Source organism: Wolffia australiana, chromosome 2 (genome assembly GCF_029677425.1).
Source record: "Wolffia australiana isolate 7733 chromosome 2, ASM2967742v1".
Taxonomy (NCBI): domain Eukaryota; kingdom Viridiplantae; phylum Streptophyta; class Magnoliopsida; order Alismatales; family Araceae; genus Wolffia; species Wolffia australiana.
Window position 1 is genome coordinate 19,955,435 of NC_135836.1, and position 25,586 is coordinate 19,981,020.

The 25,586-nt window shown below is 49.1% G+C and overlaps 1 protein-coding gene across 1 annotated transcript in view; it reads right to left on the reverse strand.

Moving 5' to 3' along the window:
* LOC144700010 (WD-40 repeat family protein / beige-like protein) overlaps positions 1-25,586 on the reverse strand; it is a 62,707-nt gene that overhangs the window by 30,443 nt on the left and 6,678 nt on the right. Inside the window, exons 2-6 of the mRNA XM_078571375.1 lie at positions 17,694-18,478; positions 13,594-14,259; positions 13,285-13,419; positions 9,753-9,857; positions 9,563-9,676 (exon numbers count right to left, since the gene is read on the reverse strand). Coding sequence (XP_078427501.1) covers positions 9,563-9,676; positions 9,753-9,857; positions 13,285-13,419; positions 13,594-14,259; positions 17,694-18,478 — 1,805 coding nt within the window. The remainder of the gene's footprint in view (positions 1-9,562; positions 9,677-9,752; positions 9,858-13,284; positions 13,420-13,593; positions 14,260-17,693; positions 18,479-25,586) is intronic.

Genomic DNA, 25,586 nt, shown 5'->3' on the forward strand with positions numbered 1-25,586 from the left:
AGGTGGACGTGACATCAAATGCTACATGCTGAAGATCACTTAAGGGGTTGCGTGCAAAGGACATTCCAAATGGGGAAGGGTCCTCATGGTGCTCTGAGTGCTATGGCTGCACCGTAGTGCGGTGGTATTTAAGGGAAAGACTGTGTTGCTGGACTCGGTGCTACATGATGTGGATAATTGTATATCCCACTGGTTCAGTAGAAAGTGGAGGGAAAAGAAGCCAGGCTGGCCGGGTTTGTACTTTCTACGGATACATCTATTATTATTAATTTTGGGACGATTAACCTCCATTAGTGTCCCTTGCAGATCCCAAGGGGGACCACATCCACATTAGAAGGTGACTAGGGGCACCACAGAGGTTGCACAGACTCACGCTAGGAGATATAAGACGTTACAAAGGTTTGGTCTACAAAAGGGGAAAGCTTCTCCTACAGGATGATGCAAGGGGACGGGCTTGGATTAAGGTGGGAAAGAGTGGCAAACTCTCACTCGTGGGAGTGAAAATGGAGAGGGTAGACGCTACCACCACGAGAGTAACAGACGGGGAGGAGGGGACGTAGAGCACACACCATCACATGACTGGAGAGTGGAACATGGAAGACGAAACAAAGGGTAAAGACACGATACAGGAAGTGCGTCATGCGGAGAGGAAGGAGAGCGACCCAGTAACGACCAAGAGGGCATGCAGGTTGGCCATAGATACAGAGTTGTGGAAGCGGCTGACACAGAGGGGGGATCAAGGAGACCAAGAATGAATTGCATTTCATGGAATGTACGCGAGCTCCGAGATGCCAGAAGGCGTAGCATAGTGGGGAGATATCTTCGAGAATGGAGCGCCACAGTAGTATGTCTGCAAGAAACCATGAAAGAGGAGTGGGAGACATGGGAATGGCGTACTCTGTGGGGGGGATATCTTGAAGGGTTCACAGCTGTGAATGCAGTCGGACGATCGGGGGGCCAGGTTATTGCATGGAACGAGACATTTCTATCAATAGAGGCTGAATGGTTGGGTCGATTTCTGGCAGGAGTGAAGCTACGTCAACACGGGGATGGCTATGAATGGGCAGTCGTCTCAGTCTGCAGCCCTGCATCCAGCTCAAAGAGCTTCTCTATGGAGGGAACTATACGAAGTGGTAACCACATTCACAGGACTCCCGTTATTGGTAGGAGGAGATTTCAACGTGACGCTGTTGACAGGGGACCGTCCTTGCGGTCCTGGTGGTCTAGACCAGGGCTCAGAGGAGCTCCGGACGTTCACATCGGAAACGGGTCTTCAGGAAATGGGGCATCAAAATTGCGTCTACACGAGGTGCAGCACAAAATCCCCTAATGTGCGCTCGCGGTTAGACAGATTCCTCTGTTCCGTGGAACTGTTGGAACGATTTCCCATTGCAGATGTTATGGCTCTTTCACGTCCTTTGTCTGATCACACACCAATTAGGTGCCAGAGCCAGGAAGGTCGAGGACGATCTACATACTTCAAGATGGATCGCTTATGGCTGCAGGAAGGGGGATTCAAAGATAAAGTGAAAGAATGGTGGCCGTCTCAGATCATACCGGGGTCAGCCACACTTAGACTGCCAGCAAAATTGGAGGGACTTCGAGCACATCTGATAGTGACATGGAAGAGGATTCGGATAGAGAGAAACAAACGTCGCTCGGAGGCGCTGGAGGGGATCAAACAACTAGATAGCCAGGAGGACACAAGACCCTTAACCGGAGAGGATACAACAGAGATCATATTTTAGAGAAACTATCGCAACAGAGGTTATAAAAGTAGAGATGGACTAGAGACAAAGATCTCGACAGCTGTGGCTGAAGGAGGGGGATGTGAATACTCACAGCAAACGGACTGCACTAGCAGAACACTTTCGAGTTTTTTCCCAACGGGGACCTCCTAGCAAATGGAAATGGGGGGGGTGGGGGAGGGTAATGGGGTCACCAAGGTGACTGTGAACCAACAAGCTGAACTGACAAGACCTTCCACCGTGGAGAAAGTGAAAGCTGCTATCAAGGGGTAAAATGGAGAAGGCGCACCAGGCCCGGATGGATTCTCGATCTTCTTTTTTAGCAAATTTTGGGATATGCCCGAAGCAGATGTTTATGGGCACGTTGACAGAATTTCTTCATGGCAATTATGGCATGGAGAGATTAAATCGTTCACATATTTTCCTATTAGCCAAATGCCAAGGGGCTTCTCAAATAAGTGATTTCCAGCCTATAGCACTCTCAAACTCCATCTACCTCATATTGGCCAAGGTATTGGCTAATCGACTTCGACACGTGATTGGTTATTTGGTCGGGCCTTTTCAATCCGCCTTCATACTGGGCCGACATTTGATCGACACCGCAGTAGTTGCAGGGGAAATCATAGCAGCTTGGCAGAGAGAAGGCAGGAAAGGTTTTATGTGCAAAGTTGATTTCACTAAGGCATACGATACACTTGACTGGGAATTTCTATGGGCTTCTGTTAAGAGAGGAAGAGAGAAGATAATGACATAACTCCAATGGAGTACATGTGTGGGTATATATATACCCTAGGAGAGAGAGAATGATAAGAGGGCTAATGGGCTTATAGAATAGGGCCCATTAGTCCATAAGGCGTAATATCTCACTAACACCCCCCGCAAGCGAAGTGTGGATGTCATCCATGCCGAGCTTGGACACTGCACGTTGTAGGAGAGGGCGAGATAGTCCTTTGGTGAGGACATCAGCAGCTTGATCAGCGGATGGAACAAACTCCAAGTCAAAGATGCCCTCGTCCACGCGCTCCTTGAAGAAGTAGCGGTGGAGTTCCATATGCTTGATTCGTCCCTGTTGGCCAGGGTTCTTTGCCAAAGCGATTGCCGACTTGTTGTCGCAGTAGAAGTGGATCGGGCCTGAATACTCCACACGAAGGTCATGGAGGATCCCGTATATCCACTGGCCTTCAGAGGCCCCATCGGCAAGTGCCCGGTATTCGGCTTCAGCACTGGAGCGGGACACTTTGTCCTGCTTGCTGCTCTTCCAACTGACAAGACTGCCGAAGACAAAAGTGCAGTACCCCGTGGTGGAACGACAGTCCACAACTGAGCCGGCAAAGTCCGCATAAGTGTACACCTTCACGGTCCGCTCAATACTCCGAGGAACAAGCCCTTCCCGGGGCAGCCCTTTAGGTACGCTAGTACCCGGTTGGCCGCCTGACGATGGATCTCCCGCGGAGAGTGCATGAACTGACTGAGGAGGTTGACGGCGAAACTGATGTCGGGGCGGGTGTGGGTCAAGTACAGGAGTTTCCCCACCACCTGCTGGTACTGATATGCGTTCACCGGTGCTGAGTTCTCCCCCTTACCCAACTTGACGTTAGGGTCGATGGGAGTACTAACCGGCGCACAGTCGATCATGCCTGTCAAGGCCAGTAGGTCGACGGCATACTTCTGCTGTGACACAAAGATCCCCCGGGGGGAGTAGGCCACCTCAAGGCCGAGGAAGTAGCGAAGAGGCCCGAGGGCCTTGATCTCGAACTCCTTGGCCAACGCAGAGCTGAGGCGGCCGGCCTCTGCAGAATCAGACCCCGTGATGAGGATGTCGTCGACGTACACGGCCAAGATGGAGACACCCACGGGACTGTGACGGAAGAATAGGGAGGCATCCCCATTGCTTTGAGTGTAACCCTCGGTCTTCATGACCGAAGAGAACCGACCGAACCACATCCGCGGCGACTGTTTCAGTCCATAGAGAGACTTCCGCAGCCGGCAGACGGTGCCCGGAGGACCAAGGGTATACCCGGGAGGTGGCTGCATGTACACCTCCTCCGTCAAGTCACCGTGGAGAAATGCATTCTTCACATCAAACTGTCGTATCGGCCAGTAGGAGTGAGCCGCAAGCGCCAAGAGGAGACGGACTGTTTCCATCTTCGCCACAGGAGAGAATGTCTTGAAGTAGTCCACGCCATACGACTGAGTAAACCCCCGAGCCACAAGTCGAGACTTGAGGCGCTCGAGAGTACCATCGGCATGATGCTTCTTGGCATGAATCCACTTGCAATCCACCGCCCTCTTGCCAGGAGGAAGAGGAGCGACTTCCCAAGTGTGGTTCTTGAGCAAGGACTGCATCTCCTCATCCATCGCCGCTTTCCAATGAGGAGAAGCAAGAGCATCGGATAGGCGACGAGGAAGTGGATGCGACTCGATGTGAGAAAGAAAGGACCGGTAGGAAGGGCTTAGCCGGTCAAAAGAGAGATAGTGAGATAAGGGGTAGAGAAGTGTGCGAGTGCACTGACGAACCCCTTTTCGAAGGGCGATGGGCCATCCCAACTGAGCGTCATTATCAGTAGGCGAGGGAGACGCATCGTCCGACGGAGGAGCGGAAGCAAAGGGGGGAGAAGAGGCTAGCTCCCCGGGGGTAGAGAGAGGCTCCCCGGGGGAAGGAGGTGCACTAGGAGAAGGATACGGTGCACCGAGAGTAGAAGGTAGCTCCCCGGGGGAAGGGGGTGCACTAGGAGGAGAATACGGTGCACGGGGAGATGAGGCGGTAGGGGGCAAGGGAGAAGTGGACGTGGCAGGAGACAGCGACAGTGGAGGAATGGGTCCCACAAATGGAAAGGGTTCCAAGGAAGGAGTCGAAGAAGCCTCATCCAGCGGAAGGCGTGACGAGGTAGAGTCACCGAAATAAGACTCATGCTCGGCAAAGGTGACATTTGCCGAGATGAAAAAGCGCCGAGACGGAGGGTGGAGAGAAGCGTACCCGACGAAGACGCACCGAAGAGCTCTAGCATCAAGCTTCGTGCGAGCGGGAGCCGTGTCGTGGACGTACGCCGTGCACCCGAAGATGCGAGGGAGTAGTCCAGTCCGCAGCGAGAGATGGGGGAAAGCCGTGATGAGACGAGCCAGTGGGGTGACAAACCCGAGGGGCTGGGAGGGGAGACGGTTTACGAGATGGGTACTCGTTAAGACCGCCTCACCCCAATACGCCCACGGAACAGAATAGTTCAGCAGAAGGGTACGGGCGGTCGACGTGACATACCCGATCCGACGTTCCGCCATACCGTTCTGTTCAGGGGTGGCCACACAGGAGAACTCGTGGAGAATCCCATGGTCAGCAAAGTACGTGGCCAGCTCGGTGTTGACGAAGTCCCGCGCGTTATCGGAGCAGAACCGCTGAATTCCCCGGCCAAACTGAGTACGAACCATGGTACAGAAGTGACGGACCGTCGGAGCAACCTCAGATTTGGCGGTCAACAAGTAAACCCATGTGTAGCGGCTGGCCTCGTCAACAAAGATCTGAAAGTATCGGTGGCCCTTGAGGCTGGCCTGCGGGGCGGGTCCCCAAACATCACTATGGATGCGAAATAATGGAGTGGATGAGTGCGAGGTGGACGGAGAAAAAGATGAACGACGGTGCTTTGCCAACTGACAGGCTTCACACACAATAGTCTGAAGTTCCAATCCAGTACACATCGAAGGAAAAAGAAGCTGTAAAACTGAAAATGGCGGGTGACCCAGCCGTTGGTGAGCGAACTGGAGACGTCCCATACGCTGCACATCCGCCGGTCGGATTTGGCGGTGAAGTAGGAAGCACCGAGAGCGTCCCCCATCGTCCAACAACAGCAACCCGTTCTCCCGCCTAATAGGTGTAGTCCGACCCACCTTGTCAGACAGAAACATCCCGTCAGGCTGGAGGTGAAAGGAACAGGACAGACTGTCAAACAGGACATAAGGATAGCTCGCAGGGCGGGGACATGAAGAACATTGCTGACCACTCCGAGGCCGTCTACAAAAACTGCCCCAATTCCAGCAACACGCAACCGTCCACCACCGGCTGTAAGAACTGTACGGTCCCCACTATGCCTTTCGTAGGATACAAACCGGTCATTGAACGGGGTCATGTGTTCGGTTGCCCCCGAATCAAGAACCCAGCTCGTATCCGATACGAGAGGCGAGTGGGGAGCCGTGTGACCACAATACCACTGTTCAGACTGAGAGAGAGAGAACGCACCAAATCCACCAAAGTGTGCCGTGGACTGAGTCAGAGTCTGCACGGTAGCCACTTGGTCACGGAGACGGGCCAAGTCAGCTTGGAGCTGCTCGATAGTCGCCGGGCTGGTAGAGGGGGAAGAGGAGGAGGCGACCATAGCTTTCCCGTCGGTAGTCTCCTTCTTTTTCCGGTTGTCGTACTGACGCTTCTTGCACCACTTGCGAAGATGTCCAGGCTTGCTGCAGTAGGAGCAAATCAGCATGGAGGGGGCCACCTCCGCGGTGGGAGCAGGAGCGGGCGAGGGAGGCCGGGCGAGGAGGGCAGTCGAGTCACGAGCTGCCTCCGGGGAGAGAGTGCCAAGAACATGGAAATGGCTCTCCTCTTCCTGGAGTTCCTTCACCAAGTCGTCAATGGACGGAAGGTCGTCCTTGCGATGTAGGGCACGGCGCCGAGTGTCATCATACTCCTTGTTGAGACCATAAAGAAACCCCAAGAAGCGGAGGCGAAGAGTGTTCTGGAATGACTTGCACGTCGGATCATCCGTCGGCAAGTAGTAATCCACCTCGTCCCACAGCTTCTTGTGTTCCAGCGCATAGTCCGAGATGGACAGTGCGCCCTGGCGAAGGTTTCTGGCTTTGGCCACTAGCATAAAGAGGCGCCAGTTGTCCCCTTCGCGGCCGCAAAAGGTGTTGGCCTGGTCCCAAAAGCCCTTCACGGTGGAGCAGCGAGGAAACCGGTCACGGAACGAGGGTCCCAAGGAGGTCGTGTAGAGCCAACCAAGGACGAAGTGTTCCTCGGCTTCCCACGCCGCATAGTGCCGATGGGTCGGTGGAAAAGGGGCTTGCGTACAATGCTTGAACAATTGGCGAGCCTTGAGAGTGGTCTCGACAAAGTGACGCCACTGTAGCAAATTCGGGCCCTGGAGACACGTCGAGTCGGGAACCGCCGGCAGGGAATGAGTAACCTTGTGTGACAAGGGTTCTCGTTGAAAATCTGCATCGGTGAAGCCGTCGGCTGTGATGGCCGGTTGACGAGTCTGACCCGTGGAGTAAAGTTCCTCCGACATCGGAACCGTGGCAGTAACTGAGACTGCTGTTGTAACTGGGGCTGCAGCTCGTGCTGTGGCTGCAAGTTGCGGCTGCGGCTGCGGCGGCGGCTGCAGGCTGCGGCTGTGGCGGCGGCTGCGGCGGCTGCGGCTGTGCGCGGCTGCAGCTGGCGCGCGGCTGCAGCTGCGGCTGTACGCGGCTGCGGCTGGCGCACGGCGGCTGGCGCGCGGCTGCAGCTGCAGCTGGCACGCGGCTGCGGCTGCGGCTGCGGCTGTGCGCGGCTGCGGCTGCAGCTAGGGCTGCGGTTGCGGCTGCTGGCTGTGCACGGCTGCGGCTGGCGCTCGGCTGCGGCTGCGGCTAGGGCTGGTTCTCCGGAAGCTCCGCGGGCTGGCTACAACTCGCGCTGTGGCTAAACAGCAAGAGGGTGATGTCAAACCCTAGATGGAAGAGCTCTGGAGCTCTGATACCATGTTAAGAGAGGAAGAGAGAAGATAATGACATAACTCCAATGGAGTACATGTGTGGGTATATATATACCCTAGGAGAGAGAGAATGATAAGAGGGCTAATGGGCTTATAGAATAGGGCCCATTAGTCCATAAGGCGTAATATCTCACTAACAGCTTCGATGAGAAAAAGGAACTTCCTAAGGGAATGGATACAATGGATGAGAAGGTATGTGACATCACACTCGTTCTCGGTCCTCGTGAATGGTAAACCAGAGGGAGGGTGGATCCAACCTCAAAGAGGAGTTAGACAGGGTTGCCCACTGGCCCTCCTTCTATTCGTCCTAGCAGTGGATGCCCTGGCCATCTGTACAGTAAAGATATGCGCACGGGGCAAGCTGAAGGGCTTCCAAACCGCAAGCTTCCCGACGGGTATACCGATACTTCAGTATGCAGATGACACTACATTCTTCATGGAAGGCTCTGTGGATGAAGCTCGAAATCTGTCGACGCTTTTAGACCTCTTCGCGGACTTCTCCGGCCTACATATCAACCGATATAAATCTGCGTTTATAGGACTGGGCCTTACTCCAGAGGGGGTCTAATGCTCAAAAGCTCTGGGAACTCCCATTGGAACACTTCCAATGCGGTATCTAGGGTTACCCCAGAAAAGGGGGTGACTTACATCCACGCATTGGAACCCGGTGGTCAAGAAGGTGGAGAAGCGACTCGAGGGATGGCAGAGCCTGGTGTTATCACTAGCGGGGCGTCTGATATTGTTGAGATTGGTTCTATCAGCAATACCAATATTTTACCTCTCAGTCTTCAAGTTGCCCAAGGGGATCAAACATGGTTTGGAAACTCTGATGAGGCGATTCTTCTGGAACGGGCCTGGATCGACAAGTGGTCATGTATCAGCAAGGGTATCATGGGAGGTAGTGTGTCAACCAGTTGAAAATGGCGGGCTGGGAGTACCACATCTGCAATCCATGAACACGGCATTGCTAACTAAATGGGTGTCCAAGATTATGAAACCGGAGGAGATGGTCATGAAAGTGCTAAGAGATATATACGGCACACAGTTGATCTCGGAGCAGCAATCGATCCCAATCAGAGAGGCCTCCGGCTTTTGGCAGGGATTGGGCCCAATTTTCCAGCAAAGCCAAGGGTTATTTGTACCCAAGTTAGGGGATGGAGCGTGTTTTCAATACTGGCTCGACGACTGGTCAACAAGAGGTCTGATGCGAGAGGCTTTCCCCCGACTATTCGCATTGGCTAGGAGTCCACAAGCCTTTGTGAGAGACTGTAGGGACGGCTCATTGTCCTGAATTTGAGGACATCGTTACATTACATCCTCATTTCCATTGCATCGTTCAATATCACCCTGATAGTACATCGCACACTCATCGGTATCCCTCAAATCTACATCAGCTTATTGACCTATTGAAGCTAATCACAAGTTCAGTCATGCAGGATCAACTTAAGCGGATTGGAGAATGTAGCAAAGATTTAGCAGGAAAATTTATCCATCCCATTCTTGAACTGAAATCTCATACCTCATGATCATACATAGTCATTTCACCTGCAACTTACCAACCCCGAATTTTTAACTGTAATAATGTTTTTAATCTGACAATAGATTGCATATATATTCCATCCTGAGAGGGATGTCCTAGAATTGAGAGTTTCCACACGTTCAGAAAATAGAAACAGCTTTAGGTGAAATCAATGTCCAACAGACGAAGAAAGAGAGACTCTTGAACCTGTTTACCCTGAAGCTAGATGGGCTCCATCCAATCTCATTACCATCTTCCTCTCTCTCGAAATTAAGACTCAAAAACATAATACAGACTCTAAAATTCCTCAAGAGAATCTAAAAAAATAGTACAGACTCTTTAAAAAAAAATTCCTCAAGAGACAAGAAGAATATTCATGAACGATGACTGATGTTTGAAGTATAGAACAGAAGGTCTATGCATATTTATCATGTTTAGAAAACACATAACATGGATAATCATGAAGAATAGGAAAATAAGTAAAATAAGAGAGATTAGAAAGTTGTAAAGAAAATCATAAGAACCAGAAGAACAGAAAAAAAATTTCAAATTAAACAAACCTTCCAACCATCCTTCCGCCGCATTGAATGCTCCAACACAATAATTAAAAAGTTATGTATGAGATCTTCCACTTCCCTAATTGTTGCACCAGACGAATCATTTGCAATACCAAGCTACATAATTAGCCATTACAGGAAATGGTTAACAGTGCGTTAAAAAAAAAATTAACGACAAATTTACCAGACCTACCTCATGGTTCGAAATAAGAACCTCTAAAATCCACTCTGGCCATTCTTCCATGGAGGTTAGAATGATTCTGTTTTCAGGGCGAGAGCAAGCCAAAAACAAAATATCCTTGAATAATGAAAAGGCACTGTCATTTCAAAATATAATGAAATCTTGCAAGTTTCTCAACGAATAGATTGATATAAGTCATAAAGAACTGAAAGAACAGTGTATACCTCAATCGGAAAGCACAACAAATCAGTAAGAAAAAATGAAAGGCTTTTTCAAATCAATGAAATGCATAAATATGTTTCCTCTTCAATATGAGCTCAGTCAACGTGATACAACATCGAGCTAAGTTTAAACAACAATGCAAGTACTTTTTTTCATGACCAAAAAGCACAAAGAAAACGAAAATAGTTTCTTCATACGAGACAAACATTTATTATTCCAATGACAATACATCTTGATTGATCATGTGTCTTTTGTATGATAATGCTAGACTCCAACAGGATAATCCATAAGGGAACATATCAATATAATGGAAAGAATATTTCTTCAAAAAAAATATAACAGAAAGTATGAAATAATATAAAAATACTCTAGAAAATGAAGTTGGCATGGATAAACTTGAGAGAGTTCACAAATTCCATAAACCACTGAATACATTAATCTAATAGCATAAATACTGTCACTAGTTTCAATTGCTGTTGTTTACGAAACCAGTGAACTCAAATTTGCGCTACATCAATTGCAGCAGACTAATCATTTATATTTAAGGAAAGTAGACCTGGGTCAAATAAAGAAGCAAAATACCAGTGTTTCACGTTGATTTATGCTATTGCAATCAAGGACTCGTTTCAGACAAGTAGATATTTAACAACAAAAGCTCAGATTTAAATACAAAAGAAATATTTGACAAACTAACAAAAGCTGAGATAATATAATGAGGGAATTCCTCCTAAAGTGGGAAATATGTCTCGTCTGCAAAATGCCCAACATCTACTCTTTTAAAGTAAGCCGGTATTGGCTCTTTGTGACACTTTTTGATCTCCATCCTCTTCTCACAGTTTCTTCAAGTTTTTCTTTTTTTGAAAGATAGATAGGGGAGATCACACAAAGTTGGTGACCATCCAGATGAGAAAAATATATTATCGTTAAATACAGTTTATTTTGATCTCCATCCTCTTCTCACAGTTTCTTCAGGTTTTTTTTTTTGAAAGAAAGATAGGGGAGATCACACAAAGTTGGTGACCCTCCTGATGAGAAAAATATATTATTGTTAAATACAGTTTAAAACAGTAGTTTAAAAAGTACAAGCACAAGGAGCCAATACCGGCTTAAATTAAAACAGTAGATATAGGGGATTTTGCAGACGAGAAATATTTCTGTTACGATCTACTCCCTGCCCACCAGGGGCATTATTGTCTTTCCTTTTTGTCTTGCTATTCCCTTTAAATATGTAACCCTCCTCGTTGGAGGGCAGGAGTTACAAGTTAGTGTTTCCCCTTGGTAGGTCCTCTCTCTCGCTTAGGGTTCGCCCAACCGATATCAGTCGGTCATCCGGTATCGGACAACCGATATCCGATATCCGGGAAAAAATGGGACGGTGTCGGATATCGGATATTGGTCGATATCCGTCTAGAAGGGGTAAGACGGATATCGGTATCGGATATCGGGGGGTGAGGACAAATAGGGTATCGGATACCGGATATTGGTTTTCCGATATCCGGATTTCGGAGACGGATACCGGATGCTGGATATCAGTTTTCGAAATCCGGATATCGGAACCGGTATCGACCGATAAAAATAAACTATATTTCACATTCTACCTGTTAGTTTTAAACGCATTGTATGGTTTTTGATTTATGATGAATGCCCATTAATATATAGTGTGCAATTTTTTTTTTCTTCCATATGGGCTAACAGGATTCAAAGTTAATGTAAACTCTGAATGCCGTTATCCCACATGGAAGATATTAGAAAATTTTCTCTGTATAAATTAAATGAGGCCGATAAATTATTTAATATTAAAATAATATTTATATCTATTATCGCTATATTTTAAGAGCGTTATATATGTAAATTATTTAATTAATGATAGAAACAAAAATTTCTATATCTTTCCATATGGGATAGAGGGATTCCGAGTTTAACACAAAACCCAAATCCTTCTATCCCATATAGAAAAAATTAAAAATCCGCAACTGTATATAATAGTTGAGATGTATGACCAAATAGAAAGCTCTTCCGGTTCACCCGTGCCCACGTTATCTATGCGAAATGCGGGATATCTAATAAATAAAATTATTTTTATTATAATTCGATGCGGATATCGGTTTTCAATATCCGCATCCGATATCCGATATCGTCATCTGCTCCGTTGAGACGGAGATGGATGCCGACATCGAGACGGATATCGGTATCGGATATCGGCACTGTAGTAACCGATATCCGATACCGATATCCGGTATCCAGATACAGCATCCGTCCCGATACCGGCATCCGGTACCGGTATCGGGATGGGCGAACCCTACTCTCGCTCGATGATGTCCATTCCGTTGAAACCCTTTCCCTCCAGTGACGCCCACTCTGTTGCTCCTCCGCCGCCCTCATCCCCTCGGCGTTGTCCATTACGCCAGGGTCAACCCTGTCAGCAGGTAGCCACTTTCCTCATTTCATCTTCTTGTTTTCTTCTTTTTTCCTTTACTAAACCTGATAACTCTAAATATTGTATAAATGCCCTTATGATGGCAGATCCATCGTATTGGGTCTGCAAGACCCAATAACTGTAAACCCAGTTTAAATACTGGGCTATCTCTTTGAACGATTAAGGGTCTGGAATGTTTGTTGAATCTGTCTCTCCCTTCCTCTATCTCTCTCTGGCGGCTAGGGCTTGAACAAGTGGAGAAGCTCCACAACTACAAGATCAGCTAGAAGCTGACAAACCCCTTTCACGATATGATCACATCTCAGAACGTATTGATTTCCCAGTTTAGGAGGGATTCCTTCATTTAGGAGGGTTTGCCAAATCTGAGCTTTTGTTATTTAATATCTAGCCTTGCAAGGCTGGAAGGTAATCTTTCTTTTACACATCAGAAGTAGAGAACACAACGCTCGAAAGAGTAACCATATTGCCCTTCCGCCAGATATTTTCAAGTCTATTATACGACCATGAGTTATGAAATGAGGAAACATCATCCGTCCCGAAAAAAGTTTAAAATGGAAGCAACACTCAACATGGACTATGACTCAAAATGTCAAAGTCAGAAGTTTTAAAACGAGCAGCAGTGTATCAGATTCCACTCAAAGGTGGGTAGAAAGCAAAAGTGAGAGAGAAAGAGAGGCAGATGAGGAGAGAGTGAAAGAGGGTGCGGGAGCAGAGCACAGGGAGTCAGGCAAAGTTGGACAACAGAAAACCTAACTCAATTATTTTAGGCGGTTTCCCTATCCTTTTAATGGTGAGGGAATTCATAGTACACATTACATATAAACCTTATTGCAAACAGATAGGAATCACAAAAAAATAATTTAACAAACATCCAGAAAAATTTACCTGAATTGCTCTAAGTTGAAATCCTCTTGAAGCATACGGAAGTGAACGCAGGAGAACAAGAAGAAGTTCCAAATGCTCAAAACGGTGACCGGAATCGTAGAGGCTCAGTCCATCATCCGTTGACAAAACATTAATCTGAAATCAAAACTTTATGTGAATTAGATGACAGCCAAAAAAGATCAAGAGGGCTGAATAAGTGCCTCCAAAATTTTCCGAACCCAATAAAAATAAACCTATTTATCAGGTACATGTTGGGAGTAAAACTCTGAAGAAAAATCCATAGGTATTTAAAAGAAATCAGAGAAATACAGTTGCACCCAATAGAGATGAGTAGACGTTTGAAGTCATCAGCCTTCGCGGGGCAGATTGAAAGGCCTTTTGAAGGGCAAAAAGCAATAAGGAGACTTTATCATTCAACATTGTATGACCATCTTCAGTTAGCACGACATTTGCTTCATTGTTCGATTCTTTAGGAGAAGAAATTGATGAACCCAACGGCATATGTCCAGATGTCATAAGAGCACCTAGCAAACTGATCACCCTGACTAGGATGCTGTCACCATTATCCACATTGTATAAATAATTTCTGGCACTCCCAGCATTTATTGAGAAACCTATACTACTTAAGTTCAACCGTTGTCCATCAGTAGAAGTCCTAAATCCATGACAACTGAAGGATTCCGATCCCGAACCATCCTCAGCAATAATGCCCGACTCCTTGATGGATGCGGTGAGTTCAGGACAGATACTTGTGGGGCATCCCACCACCTTTTCAATATTTGGGTACGATGTTCCAACCATATCTGCTTTCGATACATCAATTGTATCTTGCTCACCAGATTTTGCCTCTTGCTGTAAAATAAGAAGAAGTATTTCAATGCCTCCTCCGGAAATGAACATTTCGGCAAATGCATTAGCTCTGAAAGCATTTGGTTGTACAACAAGTCTGTACACTAAGTGCAATATCCTAGAAATCTGCAAAACCAAATCACTGATCAGAAAAAGCACCTGTAAGAAAGACATTTTTAAAGCTCAACTTAAAAAGAAGAAACTATTCAAAATCAGGAAAAAAAGGAACTGAACTTTTCCTTCTTTAAGAAGAAAAAATTATAAAAGAAATCTTATACTTCTACAGTCAATAAATTGCAAGGATTCCCTTAGAAGACTAAATGACAGAGAGATATGCATCAGTAATATTTTCAGATCAAGGGAATTTCACAATATATTAGTGAACTATGAAAGCAAAAAGGTAGCTGGCTAAAGAGCCATTTTACAACGGAGAAACCAAAGAATAGTTTTCAATTCAGGAGAGTAAATGAAAGCATAAACACATTTTAGGGCAGATTTTGCATATTACTGGATTTAACGTCATCAATACTATCATTTTATGGCTTCTCTTCTCATTTCGTAGTATGAACCACACAAGCACAACTGTGCAGTCAGGAAAATTCTATCGATGCTTATTATATCTATGATATGTCATTACATGGCCTTTATGGCATTGTACCATTAAATCTTTATGGTATCAAAATCCACTAAAATGCGTGATCTACTATAATTGTGTGCATAATTTACTGTATTAATTTACTAAAATGAACAATTCACACTCGGAGACCTCCCGCTGCCATCAGTGGTCAGTCTTAAAGTACCAGAGGATATCTTCAAGATTTTTGTATCTTTGTGGCTGCCCTTGCTAGTGCCATCATTTCCCATGAGATTGAGGGAGCTGAAGGGCCACCCTGGGAAAGAGACAATCTTGGCAGGGCAGCAGGATATGATACTTGGGGTTTCACCGACATAGGGATGCTTCCTGTGTCACTCCAATTGACAGCAGACTCAGGGAAGCATGGACATCTGCAGGCAAGGTCAGAACATTAGTTTCAATTGCTGGTGGTTGTGGCTAGGCCAGCCACAGAAGGACGGTGATGGACCCCCAGGGAGAACCACTATCCACGATGGTGACAGAAGAGGCGAAAAGTTGATCAGAGGGGGGCCACATTCAGGGGAGACTGCAAAGGCCTCAGGTGGGTAGGCTGATTGAAAAGAAGGATCTGTGCTGCACAGGCTTCATGTTCAAAAGGGGAAAGTTGGGTTTGAGGAACACCACAGAGGTAAAGACCTGGGTGGTTGCATGGAAGGCCAGAAGATTGCAAATCTGGGAGGATGGAGGTACTGACTGGGATGCTGGGATGTGCCACGGCCGTAAAAAGGAGGCCAACCCAGTGGTGGACAACGAGGAGGAGGTGACTGAGAAGGGGGTTGAGAGTAGCGGGGAGGATCATGGGGTGGAGGAGGATCCTCTCACAAACCGTCAGGCAGAGGCAATGGAGTTGCAGAGGGATGGATAGGCTCAGGTAAGCCATGAAGTATGTTTTGTAGAACTTTCACGCGCTTCGGGATAAGCAGAGGAGAGGAGTCTTAGGAGGATACCTGAGTGAATGCGGGCACAATGGTGGTGCACTTGCAGGAGACTACTTTACAGAGTTGTGAGGCACCAGACTGGAATGTGGTGGGGCAAGGCTTCCTGGAAGGTTTTCTGGCAGTGAATGCTGTCAGTCTCTCTAGGGGTTTGTTGTTTGCCTGAACGGGATGCTATTCTCCAAGGAGGACTCATGGACGGCACAGTTTGCAGCAGCAGTGAAGTTGAGGAGCAGTGATGCCTTTGAGTGGGTAGGAGTTTCGGTTTACTGCCTCTTGAATGCTGGGATGCCATCTTGGGGGAGTCGGTAGGGGTGGTGTCAGGGAAGATAGGATATAGCCCCGAAAGAGTAGGCGGGCAGGATCCAGGCTCAGAGACATTTTCGTCTTTCATATCGAGGTGGAGTTGCAAGGAATGGGGCTCATGAATGGCATATGTACCTGGAGGAGTTTGTGGGTCCCACTGCCCTTTTTTGGCTGGATAGATTCTTATGTTCAGTGGAACTTTCGAGCCTTCACAATGGTAGACGTGCATTTGCTCCATAGACCTTTGTCAGACCACTCTCTCATTATATGGCAGATACAGGAGGGATCTGGTAGACCCGTGTACAAATCTTGGGTGCAGGAGGGTGGTTTCAGAGAGGAAGTAGTGAGATGGTGGCTGCACAATCTGAGCAGGGATTGGCTATGCAATTGTTGGCTCAGAAAATTGAAGGACTACAGAGGCACCATATTGTCCTCAAGAATCACATTCAAGAGGAAAGGAACAAACTGTATCATTATCAGGAACTGTATCAGACTGGGTTTATGTCCACATGTTAGTTGGGCTACCTTGCATACATTTTTATACATTATCTACAAAATCTTACGGAAGAAGGCAAAAGCGCAAGGAAGTTACAGATACATGCACCAAAGTGGCACATGTAGAAGATAGAAATAAACCAAAAGCGCGAAGCATGGACTTCATTCGACATTTCTTCAAGAATTTCCTAAAAATGGCGGTTGCAGAACAATTGAGAGCTGGAATAACGGGAGAGCACTTGCTGTCCACGAGGGAGAATCCATCCGGGTTTCGATTGTTAGTTGTTGTGTCTTGTTCTTGAATCTGATTCTTGGGGATTTGTCTTGTCTGTGGATCTCTAGATCTGAACTAGTAGCGGATATGAACTTTTCTAGGAAATAATTTGATAGCATTGATTCATTGTTACAAGAATACATGTCGCATTCATTTCCAACAAACATAGCATGATTTAAGTTTTCTAGGACTTGATTTTAAAGAATTATGTTGTGTTATTGCCCCAAGAACAACTAAATGTACTGGCACGTAAGTGAGCTTGGTGTCCACATTCTCCCTCCCTCCCCAAAAATAAAATATGATACAAATCTTGCAAAATCTGAACAATAAATTCTTAGCCAAAATCTCAAAGTAGACTCTAACTACCCACCAGAATATCAAGAGACTGCCTACTATAGGAAAACAATATTGTTAGACAGGAAACAGCCAAACAAAAAACTCACTGGGCAACTAGATTTTATAGGATTTGAATGCTGTCAGGATTCATCATCAAACAAGAAAGATAAACAAATCATGAGGCGAAGGACACCAAAGTAATCCAGCTATTTCATATGATATGAAGGTAATTGGATCATTGACTACAAGATGACAAACATTCTTAAAGAAAGGACATGAATAAAAAATAAAGTCAAATACACCATAACAAATTATTCTAAAAAGTCCTTTAGACATTCTCAAGTTCTCATGCTCCAAAAAGTCTCACAGTCTGAATGCTTCAGAAATTCTTACACAATAAAGCTGCCACCACAAAAACTGATAACACTAAACACAGCAGAGAATGGAGGAAGGTATGTAAAAAATAATCAGCACAAAGCTCTAGTATAAAAAGTAAACCCAAGAGATCTATAATTACATAATCTGGCAATAAATACAAAATGTTTGAGCTGAATTAGCTAATATTGTCCTTGTGCTCTACCAGATTGGGTTGTTGACAGTCTGCAAGAAAACACATTAGGTGATAAACATCCTCAGCTGCCAACGATGGAGTAGCTGCACCAATAAGAAGCTCAATGACGACCAAGAGTTCATCAACCAACGCATTCACCTCAACCATTGGCCTGGGAGCGTCGCCAAGTGAGAAAGTATCTATAGAGTCCTTCTCACGGATGAGCCAAAAGCACTTCCTGCAACCATCAAGCAGCATCTGCACAGCATTGGCATCACGCATAACAGATGATTCTGTAAATACCAAGTCTGCAAGCAGAGACAAAAGTTTCTTCTGCAATCCATATTTACAGCTGCTCCACATTTTCAAATCCAACAACAACGAACTAAAAAGTTGAACCTTGAGGTAATGATTTTTGATGGATTGGCAAAGCAACGCAACTGCAGAAACAAGTTCCTCCTCATTTGATCCACCTTGACCTCTACAGTGAGATAAAGATAAAGTTTCCAGATGATAATGCAGAATCCTTGACAATACCTTATGACCATGAAATAGGAAAAACTCTTCTCTATTCCCAATGTGTTCAATAGCTAAAGATATTATCCTGAATATGGGAGCAGCAAGAGAGAAAAGGGAAAGGGAAAATGTAGAATCATCAGGTACTGGTTCCAATGTATCATTTTGTACGTGACTAACTGTAAGCGGAAGCAAAGCCATTGGGCCACCGTTGATCAAAGCCCATAGCGAGTCAACCGGACGTGTTCTAAGAGCAACATAGACCTGGCCAAGTACCTCAGCAGGTCTACGCTGTGTACCTGAAAAAATATATCATAAATTAATAAAGCTTGATTATGAAAGTCAATATTTAATGAGAGATAAGCAAAAAAACCGATTTTTGAGAGACACACAACTTTCTTTATGGAAGGTTCGGTAAAGGAAGCTCACACCGTATCGTCTCTGTTGGAGCTGTTCACGGATTTTTCGGGAATAAGCCTCAACCGGGATAAGTCAGCGTTCGTGGGGTTCGGCTTATCCTCCGATGAGGAGAATCTATGCGCCCGGGCACTAGGTACACCGCGAGGCTCGCTTCCGATGAGATATTTGGGGCTCCCTCTCACGGGGAGACGAATCTTAGCCGCAGAACGGCAACCAGTGATCGATAAGGTGGAGCGGCGGTTGGAGGGCTGGCAAAGCAAGGTACTTTCACGCGGGGGTTGCCTAGTACTGTTGAGATCGGTGCTCTCCGCTATCCCTATCTTCTACCTGTCGATGTTTAAGGCGCCAGTAGGAGTGACCAATCCACTCGAAGGGTTAATGAGACGTTTTTTTTGGGGAGGGAAGGGAGAAGGTGGTAGAGGAGGGATACCCCTGGTCGCATGGGATGTGGTCTGTAGACCCGTGAAACAGGGAGGACTGGGTATTCTCCACTTGGAATCCATGAACCTGGCATTACTCGCTAAATGGGTGGAACGGCTAGTGTCATCGACGGAGGGGCTGGCCTTCAAGGTATTAAGGGGCGTACATGATCCACCGTTGAATTGGGAGTGGGCACATAGGAGGGGGGAATCCCTTTTTTGGCGTAGTTTGAGGCAAACCATTCCGCACATCCGGGAGTTCTTTGACCCCCAGTTGGGGGATGGGGGAAGGTTCCGGTTTTGGACCGACAATTGGACGAAGCATGGCCCCCAGAAGATCCAGTTTCCGAGACTCTTTGCCCTGGCAAGGAACCCCAATATCGCCGTCAGCGAGTGTTGGGACGGGGCGTGGGTCCCTAACCTTCCTGGGACTCTGTCGGAGGATCGTTTCGTGGAGTTGCTGGGGATGCATGAGATCATCCTACTTCTCAGCCCCTCGGGAATTTCCCGGGATGGGTGGGTATGGCGGGGGCCGCCTTTCTCAGTAAAAGAGGCGTATTTGAAAATCTGGGGGGAAGGGAGGGACGACATCTTTACCAGTACTACATGCCACACTATTATGAAGCAAAAGCTCCCCCTAAAGGTGCGACTGTTTGGGTGGCTGTTGAGGAGACGAAGACTGGTCACACGGGTATACCGCAGGCAATGGGCGCCGACGGAGCTCGTCTCGTGCCCTCTGTGAGGCGGGGGTGAGGAAGACTGCTCACACCTTTTTTTCACATGTCCGTTTGCCAGGGGTGTATGGGCATCACAGCAGGTTCCCGGGGTGAATATTTCCTCCGACGCCGAGTTTTGGGCCTCAGTCACGACGGGTAGATACCGGAGCAGAGCAGACTGGGGGAGAATATTGGCAGTACTTTGGGCGATATGGATGCACCGAAATGATTTAGTGTTCAAAGGAGGGACAGCATCGGTAGACAACCTCATCTCGGATGTTGCGATTTTACTCTCTTTTTGGGGGTTGGGTGGTTAGAGGGAAGGCCTTACGTGGCCATGTATATGTTGTGTACATACTGTTCGCATTTCTTAATGGCACAGGTGGACCACCGGTTTCCGGGTGGTCTGCCCTACTTTATTTCAAAAAAAAAAAAAGCAAAAAAACAAGAGTAAAAGAACATGCATCAGATCATTAAAAAAACAGCCATAGGGGAGGACGAGATTAAAAAAAAAAGACATAGATCTGTTGCAAGTAAAATAGTCAAGACTGTTTTCAAGATTGGGACAGGGGTTGTTTTCAAGATTGGGATGGTCGGAGAGATCAGAGGCCGGAACAGCAGACGCCCACAGCCGGAGGAAGGGAGGATAGACCAGGAGGGAGATCTTTCTCCATCTATCTTTTTTTTTCTTCTTCTGTTCGAGTGACATTCACACATTTCGCTGTTGTTCTGGATCTTAGTATTGACTACGCCAATGAGGAATTGCAATTCAAAATTCATTCCAGATTCATCGTATGGGCTTGATACACGGAATGTGTATCACCCCTCGGTGGAGTCACAAAGTTATGGCTAATGACATCAAAAAAATTTCTGTCCTTTGTGTTCGGCAGTCGGTGCACCGCCGGCTCCCCCACTACCGTTTTGACTAATTGAAGGGATAGATCCTTACTCAACTATTCACATGAAAACTGGTTAAATACCCATGTACATCATATTGGTCTGCAGTCCACTAAATGGGGAAAGGTCATGTGAGTTCATCGAAATAGAAATAAAAAGTGACACATGGCCCATTACTAACATTGAATAACTAAAACAAGGGCCCATTACTAACATTGAATATTAATCTTCCGATACCGTCGTGATATCAGAATAGTCAATTCATCCTTGCACGACCTTCTTGAAAGAATTCAATATCAAACCAATACTGTTCTTGAATCAGAAGGAGAGAGAGACAGAGTCAAAGGAAGAGATGAATACAAGACCTTTCCCAACTCAAGAGATACCAAGACCAAAGGATCAAGAGATCCTTCTCTCTGGATGCAGGCTCCCGCTCTCCAGCCTTTGATATTCTTTTCCAGAATGGGTGTTAGTTAAGTGCTTATCCTCCTCTTGGGCCCTATTCTATAAGCCCTTTAGGAGCTCTTATTTCCTCTCTCTCATAGGGTATAAATACCCTAATGTAAGCCACTTACTTTCTTATGTCAATCTATTCTCTCATTTCTCAACCTCCATCGACCCTTCTTCTCCTCCAAACTCTCTAGGGTTTGTCATGGTATCAGAGCTCTAGGGCTCCTGATCTTCCCTCTCCTCTCTAGGGTTTGACATCACCCTTTAGGGTTTGAGATCCCCTTGATCTCACCCTCCCTCCCTCCTCGCAGCCAGCACAGCCGCGCAGCAGCCAGCCGCGCGACCAGCCGCCGCGCACAGCCAGCCGCCGCGCGACCAGCCAGCAGCGCAGCAGCCAGCCGCCACGCGACCAGCCAGCCGCACAGCAGCAAGCCGCGCAGCAAGCGCGCGACCAGCCAGCCGCGCGACCAGCCGCCGCGCACAGCCAGCCGCCGCGCGACCAGCCAGCAGCGCAGCAGCCAGCCGCCACGCGACCAGCCAGCCGCACAGCAGCAAGCCGCGCGCGAGCAAGCGCGCGCGCGACCAGCCAGCCGCACAGCAGCAAACCGCGCGCAGCCCGCTCAGCCGCGCAGCCAGCGCGCAGCCCGCAGCGCAGTTAGCCGCACAGCCAGCGCGCAGCCCGCGCGCAGTCAGCGCGCAGCCAGCCGCACAGCCAGCCGTGCAGCCAGCCGCACAGCCAGCCGCGCAGCCAGCCGCACAGCCAGCGCGCAGCCAGCCGCACAGCCAGCGCGCAGTCAGCGCGCGAGACCGACACAGAGACCATGCCTTACACAGAGCCGACTTTGCGGAGAAGCCGCTCTCCTACAAGATCACTCATCCGTTGCCTCTGGTCCCGAATCAACTCTTCTCCGCGGCCCGAATCTTCTGCAGTGGTCTCGCTTCATCGAGACCACCCTCAAATCCCGTCAACTGTACAAGCACTGCACCGAGCATCCCTTGACCGCCGATCACCCTCACTATGCGGCTTGGGACGCCGAGGAGCAGTTCATTCTTGGGTGGCTGTCCACGTTCACATTGGCCCCCGATTTCCGCGACCGCTTTCCCCATCAGAAAACGGTCAAAGGGTTTTGGGACCAAGCCACGAAATTTTGCGGCGGGAGAATGATTGGTGGCGCATCTACGCCCTCGCTGCTCAAGCTTCCAACCTGAAACAGGGCTCTCTGTCGATCTCCGATTATGCTCTCGCACACAAGAAGGCGTGGGATGAAGTGGACCACTACCTGCCAACGGACGACCCCAAGTGCAAGACCTATCAGAACATGCTTATCCTGCGCATCATGGGGTTTCTCAACGGCCTAAACCGGGAATATGAGGCCATTCGTCGTCGGGCCCTGCACAACAAAGATGGCCCTCCGGATCTCGAGACGTTGGTTCAGGAGCTCCAGGAGGAAGAGAGTCATCTCCTTCTCCATGGGACTCCCACCTCCGACCGGCTGAGTCCTCTGCGCTTCTGGCAGCACCTGCTGCAGCCGCTGGGCAGTCCTCGGCCCTCTTACCGACTCCGGCAGCCGCTGCCCGCCCTGCAAAAACACCCGTCTGCACCTATTGCGGGAAGCCGGGCCACTGGAAGAACAAGTGCACTAAACGTCTCAACGACTGGCGAAAGAAGAAAGAGGCGGACAGCAAGGCCATGTTGGCCCAATCTGAATCTTCCCCGGCCCCGAGCACGTCTACCACGGCTCTGGACAGCATCAAGCGAGCTTGCCCGGCTCCGTGATCAGGTGGCAGCCATGCAGCCTTCTTCGACTGCCTACTTCGGCACATTTGGTGCGTCTTCCTCCCCTGCCGACACTTGGTATTGCGGCCATACGGCGTTTCACTCGCCGGTCGTATCGGACACGACTTGGGTGCTTGACTCGGGGGCCACTGAGCACATGACCCCCCTCAACACTCGGTTCGTCTCCTACGTCCGGCATAGTGGTGCACGTACTGTTCTCACGGCCGGGGGTGGACGACTACGCGTGGCTGGAATCGGGGCAGTCTATGTGGACGGCCTTGGTGTGGTCCGCAACGTCCTCCACGTTCCCGACCTGCGGGCTGTACTTCTGTCACCCCAACGCCTTGTTGATGCCGTCCAGTGCTCATTTCATCTCCAACCTGGCGGCATGTTTCTGTCTGACAAGGTCGGCGGACTACGGATTAGGCGGGAGAACGGGCTGCTGTTGCTGGATGATGGGGGCGGTCGCAGTGCTTGCGGTGCATCGGACACTTCGGACGGGGCGAGCAGCGGTGGGGACGACTCCTGATGACGCACCAGCGGCTGGGCCACCCGCCTTTTGCGACTCTTCACCGTCTTTCCCCTGAATTATGTTCTGGCTTGGACCTTAAGACCTTGGTGTGTGACGCTTGTCAGTTGGCGAAGCATCGCCGTTCTTCCTTCACTCCGTCCTCGGCTCACACATCTGTCCCGCTGTTCCGGGTGCATAGCGACGTGTGGGGACCTGCCCCGAAACCTAGCTTGAAAGGTCATCGGTACTTCCTTCTACTTGTGGACGAGGCAACTCGCTATACGTGGGTCTACCTCCTCACCGCGAAGTCGGAAGTTGAGCAGAATGTCCGTCATTTTTGTGCGATGGTGGCGACGCAGTTTGGTCGAGGTATCCAGCGGTTTCGCTCGGATAATGCCCGCGACTTCTTCAACAACGACCTCGACGCCTTCTTCGCCGACCGGGGGATCCTCCACGAATCTTCATGCCCTGCCACCCGGGCAGAACGGACTAGCGAGCGTCGCATCGGCTATGTCACCTCGACGGCCCGGACGCTCCTTATCGACGCCAAGGCCCCGTGGCCGTATTGGGGCGATGCCGTCCTGACGAGCACCCATCTCGTCAATCGCATTCCCACCCAGCTGTTGGCGTTCTCTACCCCCCTGGACCGGATGAGCGCGGCCTTCCCCGACACGTGCCTGCGGACGGGTCTCTTGCCACGGATATTCGGCTGCACGGCATATGTCCACGACACGTCTCCGGGCCGGACAAAGCTTGACGCTCGTGCTGTTCGGTGCGTCTTCGTTGGGTACTCCTCTCTTCAGAAGGGTATCGGTGCTACCATCCGCCGTCTCGGCGATACTTCATCTCGGCAAATGTCACCTTTGCCGAGCATGAACCCTATTTTGGGGACCACTCTTCCTCATCCCGCCTCCCGTTGGATGAGGCCCCCTCGGCTCCCCACTTGGGGCCCGTTCCTTTCTTGGAGCCCACCGCTCCCGCATCTTCTTCCTCATTCCATGATCCCTCTCCCTTTGATTCTTCTCCGTCGGTGACCCCGAGGGCCTTTGGGCGTGCTGTCCTCCCCATCTTTGCTTCCCGCCATCCGGCATGCTCCTCCTCTTCCTCCTTCCTCCGATCAGTCCCCTCTCGAGTCATCCTCCTCGCTTCCCGTTGCGCCTCCTCCCCTTGATGACCCTTTCCTTCCCTTCCATGACGAGTCTTCTTCCCCTGCTCCGTCATCTGATTCTCCGTGGAGGCTTCTCGTCCTCCCCGAGGACTCCCCCTCCCCACTGCTTCCGCTCATCTTCCATTGGCCGAGCCATCCTCAACCTCTCTCGACGATGACGACCAGTTGGGATGGCCCATTGCCCTCCGGAAAGGGGTTCGTCAGTGCACTCAGACGCCCCGTTATCCTCTTTCGCATTTTCTTTCCTTCGACCGGCTGAGTACTCCCTACCGGCTGTTTCTTGCTCGCATCGAGTCGGATCCCATCCCTCGCAGCTTAGCCGATGCTATCGCTTCTCCTCATTGGAAAGCGGCAATGGACGAGGAGATGCAGTCTCTACTCCGAAACCGCACTTGGAACATCATCCCCCTCCCTCTTAGCAAGCGGGCGGTGGATTGCAAGTGGGTCCACACCAAGAAGCATCATGCGGATGGCACCCTTGAGCGCTACAAGTCTCGACTTGTGGCTCGCGGGTTCACCCAGTCTTCACGGAGTGGACTACTGAGGCGTTCTCACCTGTGGCGAAGATGGAGACCGTTCGCCTCCTCCTGGCCCTCGCGGCTCACTTCCGGTGGGCTATCCGACAGTTCGACGTCAAGAACGCCTTCTTGCATGGCGACTTGACGGAGGAGGTGTACATGCAGCAGCCGCCGGGTTACTCTCTCGGCCCCCCTGGCCACGTCTGCCGACTGCGGAAGTCCCTTTATGGACTAAAGCAGTCTCCGCGCATGTGGTTCGGCCGGTTCTCCGCTGTTCTGAAAGCCGAAGGGTACACTCAGAGCAACGGAGATGCCACTTTGTTCTTCCGCCACCGTCCGACCGGGATCTCCATCCTTGCTGTGTATGTCGACGACATCCTCATCACGGGATCAGATGCTGCTGAAGCCGTTCGTCTTAGCACCGCCCTGGCCAAGGAATTTGAGATCAAGGCCCTTGGCCTTCTCCGATATTTCCTCGGCCTTGAGATGGCGTACTCCTCACGGGGCCTCTTTGTTTCACAGCAGAAATAC